At 38.9% G+C, this 12,093-nt stretch overlaps 1 protein-coding gene across 2 annotated transcripts in view; it reads left to right on the top strand.

Moving 5' to 3' along the window:
* The window catches only part of ARL6 (ARF like GTPase 6), a 47,945-nt gene that overhangs the window by 22,956 nt on the left and 12,896 nt on the right, over window positions 1–12,093 (top strand). For both annotated transcript variants that reach the window (XM_084875531.1, XM_084875530.1), the window contains 2 exons: window positions 7,889–8,018; window positions 11,841–11,896. In XM_084875531.1, the coding sequence (XP_084731657.1) occupies window positions 7,889–8,018; window positions 11,841–11,896 (186 nt within the window). The remainder of the gene's footprint in view (window positions 1–7,888; window positions 8,019–11,840; window positions 11,897–12,093) is intronic.

The raw sequence follows: 12,093 nt of genomic DNA, 5'->3' as shown, positions 1-12,093 counted from the left end.
TTTCCCCAAAATAAAAGCATCCTTTTTTCTGATTATATAAATAATATGTGTCAATAGCAAATTATGCAGATAGAAAGAAAGTAAAAATCCATGTATCTCAACACTTATCAAAATGATTTTGGTTCCCATCTTTTCATGCATGTATGTACTAGAGGCCCAGTGCACTAATTTGTGCACGGGTGGGGTCCCTTAGCCTGGCCAGTGATTGCAGCCAATCAGGGCCACAGGAGGTTGGCCAGTACTGGGAGGGGCCACTGGGATCAGCTGACTAGAAGGAGAGGCTATGGAAGGTTGCCAGCTGAGGCGAGGTGCTATGGGAGGTTGGCTGGCAGGCCAGGGGAAGGGGCCACAGGAGGTTGGCTGTGGAAGCTCATTGACCACCAGGATATAGCTCCTGCATTGAGCATCTGCCTCCTGGTGGTCAGTGCGCATCATAACGACCAGTCATTCGGTTGTTTGGTCGTTCAGTCGATTAGGGTTATATATATATATAGACTAGAGGCCCGATGCATGAAATTTGTGCAAGGGTAGGCCCTCGCAGCCCTGGTCACTTCAGCTGCCTCTCTGTCTTTGTGGCCCCGGCTGCCTCACAGCCCCGTCTCCCCACCCCCTGGCTGTTCTGGAAGGTCATATGGACAGTCATTCCGCTGTTAGGTTGTTCTGTCAATTTGCATATCACTCTTTTATTATTATAGATTGCTCTTTCTAATATAATCAGATCATTCTTCTAGAGTGCTTTTTTTTAAACCTCTCAATTCTCTTCTTCCACCTAAGTCATTTTTAGATTTATGTATTCTTTTTTTTTTTTTTTTTTTAATATATTTTATTGATTTTTTACAGAGAGGAAGAGAGTGGGATAGAGAGTTAGAAACACTGAAGAGAGAGAGTCATCAATCAGCTGCCTCTTGCACACCCCATACTGGGGATGTGCCCTCAACCAAGGTACATGCCCTTGACCAGAATCGAACCCGGGACCTTTCAGTCCGCAGGCTGACGCTCTATCCACTGAGCCAAACCGGTTTTGGCGTGATTTACATATTCTATGTCACTAATTCTTTCTTCCATCTGATCTTCTGTTAAGCTCACTAGTTCATCCTTCATTTCATTTAGTGAGTTCTTCAACTCCAGATTTCTGTTTGGTTCTTTTTTATAGTAGTTCATTGATTTTTTTTTTTTTTTTTTTAAATCTTAGTTCATTCAGTTGCCTTTCTTAGATTTCTTGTATCTTATTGAGATTTTTGAGAACTGAAATCTTCAATTTTCTGTCATTTAAATTACATTTTTCTCATGTCTATTTTCTGGAGATTTTTATTTTCTTTTTTTTTTTCTGAATCCCCTAATCTTGGTTACTCGGTGTGCTTGATGACTTATTTCTCTGTTTTGTGTATGTGTGTTTTTAACCCCCACCTGGGAATATGTCTTTATTGATTTAAGAGAGAGAGAAGAAGGATGAAAAAAAATCATGTGAGAGAAACATTGATTGGTTGTCTCCCATAACCTAGGTATATGTTCTGACTGGGAATCAAATCAGCAACCCTTTGGTGCACAGGACTACATTCCAACCAACCTAACCAACTAGCCAGGGCAAAATTTGCTTTTTGAAAAACTTTATACTTCAACTAGAAGCCCAGTGCAGGAAATTCATGCACTAGGGGGTGGGAATCCCTCAGGCTGGCCTCTATCAGTTTGGGACCCCTCACTCCTTACCACTCAGCTCACTGCTCCTTAGAGCTGCTGCAGAGGTGGGAGAGGCTCCCGCCACCACCACTGCACTCGCCAGCCATGGGCCCAGCTTCTGGCTGAGGGGCGCTCCCACTGTGGGAGCACACTGACACCAGGGGAAGCTCCTGCACTGAGCATCTGCCCCCAGTGGTCAGTGCGCATCATAGCAGCTGGTTCTGGTCGTTCTGCCGTAATGGTTGCTTAGACTTTTATTATATAGACTGGAGGCCCAGAGCACAAATTCGTGCACAATTGGGGCAGATTGGGGCTGGGCCTGTTAGGAAGAGGAGACAGTGGGAGGTTGGCTGGCCGGCCTGCCAGCTGGGGGAGTGGCCACAGGCAATTGGTTGGCGCGCCACTCCCAGTTGAGGTGGGGGCCCAATTGGGAACAGGGCTAGCTATAGGGAGGGGCTGTGGGTGGTGGGCCGGCCGGCCCCCAAATGGAGTTGGAGGCCAGTCAGGGGTCAGTGGCTGGGGGAGCCAGCCCCACCCCTGATTGGTGTGTGGGGGCCAATTGGGGGCAGGGCTGGCTAGGGGTAGGGGCCGAGGGTCGATGGGGTGGTGGGAGCTGATAGGGAGTGGGGCTGGCCGAGGGAAGGGCTATGGGTGGTGGGCTGGCTGGCCTCACCCCCGAATGGGGGGGCCGATCTGGGGTGGGGCTGCTAGGGGGAAGGGCTGCAGGAAGTTGGCTTGCTGGCCCCAGCTAGGGGTGTCGAACTCAATCAGAGAAGGGGCCAAAATCTAAAATCCAGCCTAAACTGCGGGCCGAATGGTTTACTGAACAGTCATAAACTGACAGCGGAGTGCAGTGATGACAGCGCGGTGCGGGCCACATTGCAAGGCCTGGCGGGCTGGATTTGGCCCGCGGGCCTTGTGTTTGACACATGTGCCTGGGGAAAGGGGCCACAGCTGACCCCAACCCAGATTGGGCTGGTTTGCTGGCCACAGTGGGCGTCATAGCAACCGGTCTCTGGCTTTTTATGTACAGGCAGTCCTCCTGTTGCGCTTGACTTGACCTACATTGTTTCTTGGTTATGCCGCTATCTCCCATTTATTTAAAAAAAAAAGTTTCATCATTTCGACATATGTACATATGTGCTTTGATGTTTATTATTTACCACAAATAAAGGTCAGGAATTGTTCTTTCTTTTAAATTAGTTTTACTCTTTCACTTCATTACTGCTGTGTATGTGCTCCGTGTTAGTGACGTATGTGCTTGTGTAGGTGGGTTCCTACTTCTGGCAAAAATCGCATTACTTCGCTCAGTAGCAACGGATCTCCGGATCTCCCAGGTAACCCGAGGACCTACTGTGTATAGATGTTAAACAGGTTGATATGTAGAAACATTTCCTTTGTTTTCCAGGAGATGGCGCTGAAGCTCAAGTTTCATTTTCTCTTACCTGCACTGCTAGGGCTTCTGGCATCTCTGTGGGTGTCACCTCCGCTGGTGGAAAAGGCTGCATATGCCCTTCCCGCCTGGTCAACTCAGTCTCGGGGCTCCACTGCCGTGTATTGCAAGTGGTGGGGTTTGAATCGCCTTTGTATTCCTGGCACTGCCTTCCTGTAGCCTGGAGCCCCCAGCTGCCTCTATCAGGCTATTCTGCAGTGGGTGAGGGATGGATGGGCCAGATGAAGCGGTTCTTGCCTGTGGTTCTGTTCTTCCTCCTGAGTTTAGACCCAGTGTCTACAGACTACTTAGGCTGGAATGGTTTTTGTTTTTTCTCCAGCTCTTTCGACATTTGCCTAGTTGAGTATGAAAGTGCCAGGTGGGCCATGCGGGTAGGGTGGGCTGATTCCTGTGCACGCGGAGTCCTTTGTTCAGTGCCGGCAGGCTTCAGGCACAGTGATTTTGTTGTATTGTTTCTCTGCCCTCGAGGCTGGTCTGCCCACTGGGACTGCACCCCAGCCCTTCACTGCTATCATGCCCCCTGGGGTCCACAGCCAGCACCTGGCTGCCCATTACTTCTGTCTGTCCTTCTCCCTACCATTCTGCCTCCACTGTTTGCTAAAATAGTCCACCTTCAGCTGTCTCAGCGTACAATTCTCAGACATGTTTGTGTTTTAAACAGAGAATCCTTGGTTGAAGTATAGCTGTCCCACCTCAGTGATAAAGAACTGGAGATCCTGTCATGCCAAAATGCTGCTGACTACAAGTTTTGGTGTTTTACTTTATTTTTTGTAATGTCCTCTTCTGATTTTGTATCAGAGTTATAGAGGTTTCATAAAATGAGTTGGAGAATATATATACTTCTTTTTATTTTTGGATTTGTGTAGAATTCCTATCATTTCTTCCTTAAAAGTTAGACAGAATATAGCAATGACTGACATACCACTGTCAGTATTTGGTGTGTGTGTTGAGGGAGTGAGGGGCGTGAATTATGAATTCAAGTCCTTGAATGATATAAGACCATTAAAGTTATATTTATTCTTCGGTCAGTTTTGGTAATTTGTGACCAGCTTTATTAATGTACTATCTAAGTTGTCAGATTTATTGGCATAACATTATTTATAACATCCTCTCCTTATCCTTTTAATGCCTACAAGATCCATATGATATATCTTCTTTCATTCCTGGTATTAGTAATTTATGTGTCCTCCCTCTTCTTGTTCAATCTTTTTTAAAAGTTTATTGGTTTTATTAATTTTCTAAAAACTTCTGGCATTTTAAATTTCCTCTTTTGTCATTATTCTCTCCTCTTGATTTATGTTGAACTATCTCTACTCCCCTTGTGTTTCATTGTCTCTTTTTCAGATGGGAATGGACAACATCGATTTTATAACTTTTCTAATTTAAGCATTTGAAGCAATACATATTCTCTAAGGATTTAGCTTCATGTCACAAATTTCGATAACTTTTTTTATTATCTAGGTCAAAGTATTTTCTAACTTACCTTGTGAATTCTTCTTTGACTCTTGGAATCTTTAGTAGTATATTATTTAATTTCCCAAATAGTTGGGAAATTTGTATGTATATTTTGTTACAGATTTTTAATTTAATTCCACTTGATCAAGCAAATCTATATGATTTCACCCTTCAAAATACATGGCCCAGTAGATATGGTCTAACTTGGCTTGTAATTCACCTGCAGTTAAACAGAATGTGTTTTTCTGTTGTGTGAAATATTCAATAAGTAACTGTTGATAGTGTTGCTCATATCTTCCACATTCTTACTGATTTTTTATTTGTTCTGTCAATTTCTGAGAGAAGAGTGTTGAAGCATCTATATTGTGTATTTTGTTGTATTTCCTTTTAATACTGTCATATTTTACTTTGTGTTTAGAAGGTTGTTTATTCGATACAAACATACTTAAAATTGTTTTGTCTTCTTGATTAATTGACCATTTTATAATTTTACTGCCTTTCTTTTTCTTTGGTGATGCCCTTTATCTTTTAAAGCTACCTTATCTGATAGTAGTGTATCCAGGCCAGCTTTCATTCACTTACAAGTATGCATGTTTCCATCCTTTCACTTTCACCTTGTTAGTGTGTTCAAATTGTATTTCTTATAAACGTCATGTGATTATGTCTTTCTTTCTTTTTTTTCTTTTCTTTTTTTCTTTTTTTTTATCCTGACATTTTCTGCTCCAGAATAAGTTCCAGCTGGACTAATGGAAATGTAAAAATTACACTATTACAGCAGAAGAATATGGCGGGGTCTCTCTTTTCTGCGTTCTGCACGGAAAGAGAGATGACCCAGTTCTTCGAGTAGAGGGGCTGGGCTTGAGAAATAAAAGAAAGTGACAAGAAACAGAGATAGAAGGAAAAAGCTGGGACAGGGTGGGCTGCTGCCCTCTTCTGATGGAGAGACAGTGACCCAGAGCCTATGCAGCATGTTTATTTTATACCCCTAAATACCAGGAAGTTTCACCAAAAGTCAAGACAAAGGAGATTATTTGTGTTCTTGAGTATGCCTGAGCATTTCTAGTGCTACTGGATTTACATATCAAAACCCACTGCCCGACACCTGGGCAAAGATAAGAGTCAATGCTGAGAACACATCTGCCTTTTTGGTAAGATGTGTAACCAAGATGCTGCTTGCCTGTCACCTTGGGTTCAGCTGGCAATCATTAAGGAAGAATGCCCATGTGCCTTCCCAGGCGCTCTCTACAGAAGAAACTATGGGAGGTTTTTAAAAATAATTTTGGAGCAAGGGAGGATCTTTCTATAACACAAAATCCAGAATCCTACACACACACACAAAAGAAAGGAAGGAAGGAGGGTGGAAGAAGGGAGAGAAAGAGAGAAACAGAGAGAGAGAGAGAGAGAGAGAGAGAGAGAGAGAGGAGAGGAGACAGAAAATCAATGGCTATGACTCCATAAAAAGTTTTTAATTGCAAAATGGACCATAAGCAGTCAAAGATAAATGACAGGCAAGAAAAACTATTTGTATTTCATGTCATAGCTATAAGATTTATTTCCTTATTACTTAACCTTTTCTACAAATCAATAAGAAAATAAAAACTAATAGAAAAATGATATGCCAAATTTGTTCATAAAGAAGGAATTATAAACATTTTGAATATATAGATTCTTAACTTTTCTCAGAACAATGTAAGTAAACACATTCTCATAGTACTTTTTACTGAAAACACTCTTATACAATGTTGTTTAGGTGTGAATTGATACAATTTTTAAGGAAAGGCAGTTCTGTAGGTAATCGCTTTCTGTCAGAATAGCAATTTATATATCCTTTGGCCCAGTAATTCCATTTCTCAAATTTACCTAACAGACATGCTGCCCCATTTACAAAATGTTCTGCAGTTTATTCATCACAGCATTGTTTATAGTTGTAAAGATTGGTAGCAACATAAATATATGTCAGTTGAATTTGGTTAAATAAATTATGATATATAGTACTAAAAGAATATTCCACAATAGTTAAAATAATGAAGAAACTGTTCTATATGTACTGGTAATGGATAGTCTCCAAGATATGAAATTAAGTGAAAGGTATAAAAAGTGAGAATAGCCTGCTACTATTTGTATAAATAATCTATATATATAAAAGCCCAGCAACTGGAATGGCAGAACAACTGGTGGCTATGATGCACACTGTGGCAGCCAACCAGCCTGATCTGGGGGCCCTGATGCTCCCCCCTCCCCGCTGGCCCAGCCCCTGATCGGCCCCAACACCCTGATCAGGGGCAGGGCCAGCCGGCCAATCTTCCATGGCCCCTTCCCCCCCAGCTGGCCCAGCTCTATAGGCCCCCATCAGGGCAGGGCTGCTGGACCCCACCCATGCATGAATTCATGCACCAGGCCTCTAATTCTAGATAATAAAAGCCTAATATGCAAATCAACCGGACAGTGGAACAACTGGTCACTATAACACTCACTGACCACCAGTGGGCAGATGCTCAACACAGGAGCTGCCCCCAGCCTGCAGGCCCTACCAGCCAAGGTAGGTGCCAGCAGGGGTCCCCCAGTCACCCCACTGGTTGCCCCACAGATCAGCCCTGATCACTAGCCAGGCCTAGCCACCCTACCCCCCATGCACAAATTTAATTCACCGGGCCTCTAGTCATATATAACTATTTACAAATATATAAAATGTTTCTAAAAAGACTCCATATAATGGATGCTATGTGTTGCCTCTTCTAGGGAGGACAAGTGAATGGCCTGGGACAAAGGTGAGAGGGAGATCCTTTTACTGCACACCATTTTGTGTCTTCTGAGTTTTGAACTATTATATTTAAATGAATTATGTATTCAAAACAGGGAGAAATGTTTCATACACTGTAACAAATAAAAATATCTTCTTAAAATAATATTTAGTTTATTACTTACAATACTGTGACTAAAAACTAAAATTGGGATGTAGTTCATCTTCCTCCTACTTCTAGTTTGCCTTTGTGTTGACGGAAAAAATAAATAAATAACACAATTTGACCCTTTCGTAGGTGCTGCTCAGTAACTGCTTAATGAGCCCCCAGATCCACCTCTCTTGTCTTTGTTTTAAAACTCCAACCAGAAGGCTTAGAAGAAGTATTTTTAAATTCTTGTATCACTCAAATATACCTGACAGTTTATGTCTTTAAAAGTTTATGTATGTGTGGTATAGAAAGAAGTGGTTGGAAAACAATTTCAGTGAATTTTAATTTTAATGAATTAGGGGGAAATGACCATAAGGCTGGAAGTATGATGAAGTCTTCTTTTATATTTCAGATATTAAGCACCGTCGAATACCAATCTTATTCTTTGCAAACAAAATGGACCTTAGAGATGCAGTGACATCTGTAAAAGTGTCTCAGTTGCTGTGTTTAGAGAACATCAAAGATAAGCCATGGCACATTTGGTAAAGTTGTGGATTTTATTTTTCATTTTATCATTTTGAAAAATCTCCAAGCTTCAGTGTTTCTTTTCCAAACTCATTTTATAAGTGATCTAACTTGGTGGGATGTAAGCTAAGGATTTTGTTTTATAGAATAGCATTGCAGGTATTTATGAACCTATTGCTGTTAAAACCTTTCAAATCTTTTTGGGATAGAAAAATATAAATAACTCTTTAAAAGAATAAAGTAAATAGACTACTCACTCACCAACTTCAGCCATGCTGATTTCTTCTATACATTGAATTAGTCAACTATAATCCCATTTCAAGGCATTTCCACTTGTTACTCCCTTTGTCTAAACCACGTGTGTCAAACACAAGGCCCGCGGGCCAAATCCAGCCCGCCAGGCCTTGCAATGTGGCCCGCACCGCGCTGTCATCACTGCACTCCGCTGTCAGTTTATGACATTGTCAGTTTATGACTATTCAGTAAACCATTTGGCCCGCGATTTAGGCTGGATTTTAGATTTTGGCCCCTTCTCTGATTGAGTTCGACACCCCTAGTCTAAACCATTCTGCAAAATAATGTTCTTGACTTGCTATTGCGCTCTCTTCAGGAGAGGGACCTCCCCTGATAATTGTCTAAAATATCACTCTGCCATACTCTGCCTCATTTTTTTCCTTATTACTTTGCTTTTTCTGTTGCCATATGACCTTTTTCTTCTTTTCTTTGTTTTATAGTCTCTCTTCTTACACTAATGCATTAGCACCATGAGACCGGGGTTTTATTTTCACTCTGTAACCCCTGAAATAGTAGTACATGGTACTTAGTAGGTTCACAATAAATATTGTTTATATGAATAAATGGAAATGGAAATACCTTGTTTGAACATACTAATAAGGTTGAAATCATAAATAATATCTGAACTTATTTTACATTGTTTATTAGATAGTGTTTTTTAGTGCCTGCTACTACCTGTCATTAAGCTCGCTCTATCCACCACCTACCTCCCCACCACTACAAGATATCCTTCTCGTTTTTTATGATAGTATCTATGGAAAAAGACTGCACACAGAGGCAGAGAATCCACTGACTTTAGAAAAAGAAACAAAATACGAAGTGACGAGTTAGTAGAGCTCAGAGAAGAACTTGAAGAGCTAGCCTTGGTGCTAAGAGAGTAATGGTATAGAAGAGAGCTGAGGAAACTCTTGACACTCCTCAGTACTCACAACCTCTCCCCAGGAGTGAAACACTGCATATCTCAGTTAAACCCTCCTTACTCTGGAATCAAAAGAAAAGTTAATGTGTCCTAAATGCTTCTTCACTTGGAATTTGAGGTTCTGTGATATTTTGTTCATAAAGAGAGGAAGGATTTGGGAGTAGAGAAATATCTTACAATATAACCTTTGCATTTCTTTGTATCATTTAGGTAAATCATCTAAATTGATAATGTCTAGAGTAGAATAAATTTTTATTTTTCCATTGTATTAAAGGTATTGTGAGTGCTTTGATAGAAAGCATAACATTCAAAAACATGGGTCTAATTAGTAAAAGATGCAGTCCTACATTAATTTTGAAGTAGAAGTTAATTTTGTAAGTGGAAAAAATCTCTACTTAAACTAATTAGCCCTTGAGATTTAAAAATTTTATTCATTTGTGACATCTAAATATTTTTTATTGAGATACAAAGTAATATCCTGATTCTATAAAGATGTGGAACATTATATTTCTAGTTGCTGTGTTTTCTGTATAATTTATAGAAGAATGCCAATTATTTCTTTAAATCTGCCTATAATTTTGAGTTCTGGACATTTCACTAAGTTTTAATTACTGCTTTGTTTGTTTAAGTTTTTTTGCAATATTTTTAAGCCATGTATAAAATTGAAAATACATTTATCCTTCTTTTACAATTTTAGAGATAAAACTAATGTACAGTGATGTTGAGATAAAATATTGCATCTCTCTTGCCTTTCATACAATTAAATTTACTGGCAATAAAAGATTATAGAGACATGTAGTCAACTCTGATTTTCAGGATCTAATTGCAGTATTGTTCTTCCTGTGTGTTCTTTAACTCAATTCCTGATGTGATTATGTGTATATTTCTGCTTACTTACTACCTTTTAAGAGAGAGATAATAAAAGAGGTAAATAAATGTATAAAATGTCAGCTGGGAAGGTGAAGAAAAACAAAGTAGAACAATGAGATAAAAATGATGAGAGATGCTCCCTCTCTGGAATCTAACTGAAGTCAGGAGCAGTTCACAGAGGAGTGGAGGAATAGCTTTCCAGGTAGACCGGCCAGCAGTGGCGTGGATGAGAAAGAACCCGGTGTGTTTCAGGAATAGCAAGGAGCCCAAGCTGACTGGAGCAAGAGCTCTAGGGCCCCTCCCGAACGTGGTGAAGACTGCTTTTATTTAGTTGCAGGTCTATCATTTATTTGAAAGGAAAGTAAAATTCAAACAGTTGGGACTTAGTAGGAAAAGATGCAGGCAGGGTTTTATTCACTAAGTTTTAATTATTGCTTTGTTTAAGTTTGTTTTTTTATTTTTTTACAATATTTTTAAACCATGTATAAAATTGAAAATGCATTTATCCTTCTTTGGTGAGAGTGACTCCTCACCAAAAGGGAGGGATTTCTTCATTATGATATTTATTTGAATCTGTAATCTTATTTGGGACTATAGGTGTATGATAAAATCAATGCATTGATATTTTTTATATAAATATTTTAGTTACGGATGTTTTGCTATTGATATGGGTAATCCACAGTTTGCTTGAATAATTTTGTATCTCATGGTGTTTGTTTCTGTCTTCCTATTTTAAAATATATCATATTCTTAATCTAATAAGTAATTTCTTAGAGGAAATTTCTTCTTGGATTATAATCAAATTAACTCTTTTAGGTTATTTAGTACATTTTAAAATCATGCTTCAGCACACTAAAAGAAACCCTAATTCAGAAAATCTAATTATGTATATTAAAGGCTATTATATGATTATATTTTGAAAAGAAATAACTACCAGATCAGTAAAATATTATAAGAAAGTATCAGTATATGTCTTGGAAAATATTGATACTCAATAAATCCTTTGTATTTTATTCTTTTGATTTAAAATTTAATTATAATTTTTTATAAAATATCACAATAAGGATTTAATCTTAATTCTAAGACCATGAAAAAAACCTGTTTTATATACATATCTCAAATATTCAATTTCCTTAATAACTCTGTAAGGTCAATTATAATATCTCCCCATTTTACAGATGTTAAAACTGAAGACAGGAGCGTTAAATAACCTATTTAGGTTCCTGAAGCCAATAAGAAAAAACTATTATTGAAATCTATTGGGATTTTTTTTTCTACCAGTTCACCAAAGTTATAATTACAGGTTTATACTGTATAGAAATAAAACTCCATTTCAAAAAAGTCTCTGCATCCTGTAGCTAAATTACAACCTAAGTCAAGCATTTCTAATAAGTAACTACTCTTGAGTCATTAGAGGTGGGTAATATAGGAAGGGGGACTCTATAAAACTTTTCCACCACTGGAAATATTACTCAAAGTAATGTCAGTCTGAGTACTGTTCCTAAAATAATAACCTTTTATTGGTACACTTTTCCAAGTGTCATAAAAATTATGTCAATATAAGTTACGGATAATTTTGTTGCTCTGAGATGCTCAGACTTTTTATTTTTATGTTCATTTGTTTCATTGAACCAGTTTTGCTCAGATACGTGTTACTAGAATATATTAATTTGCCATATGGAAAAATTGCAATTATTTGTTCTTATAGTTCTACAATGTAATGAAATAGATACGTTTCTTGTGGATTTTATTTCAGTGCTAGTGATGCCATAAAAGGAGAAGGATTGCAAGAAGGTGTAGACTGGCTTCAAGGTACATCACAAAATACTGTCCATCTTCAATCTGTATTTCCTTTCCATTGACATTTTTCTTTCCTTTTATAACATTTTATTTTTATTATATCACTGCCTTTTTCTCCTCTTGTTTCCGTTTATTTCTGCTGTCAGAAAATACACTACAGTAAGTATCTAATACCTTGCTCCATTTACTTCCATTACATTTTTCTAAAG

The sequence above is a fragment of the Pipistrellus hanaki genome (assembly GCF_964339955.1).
Source record: "Pipistrellus hanaki genome assembly, chromosome: 2".
Classification (NCBI taxonomy): domain Eukaryota; kingdom Metazoa; phylum Chordata; class Mammalia; order Chiroptera; family Vespertilionidae; genus Pipistrellus; species Pipistrellus hanaki.
The sequence above is the reverse complement of the archived record's forward strand: the minus strand, read 5'-3'. Positions and strand labels throughout refer to the sequence as shown.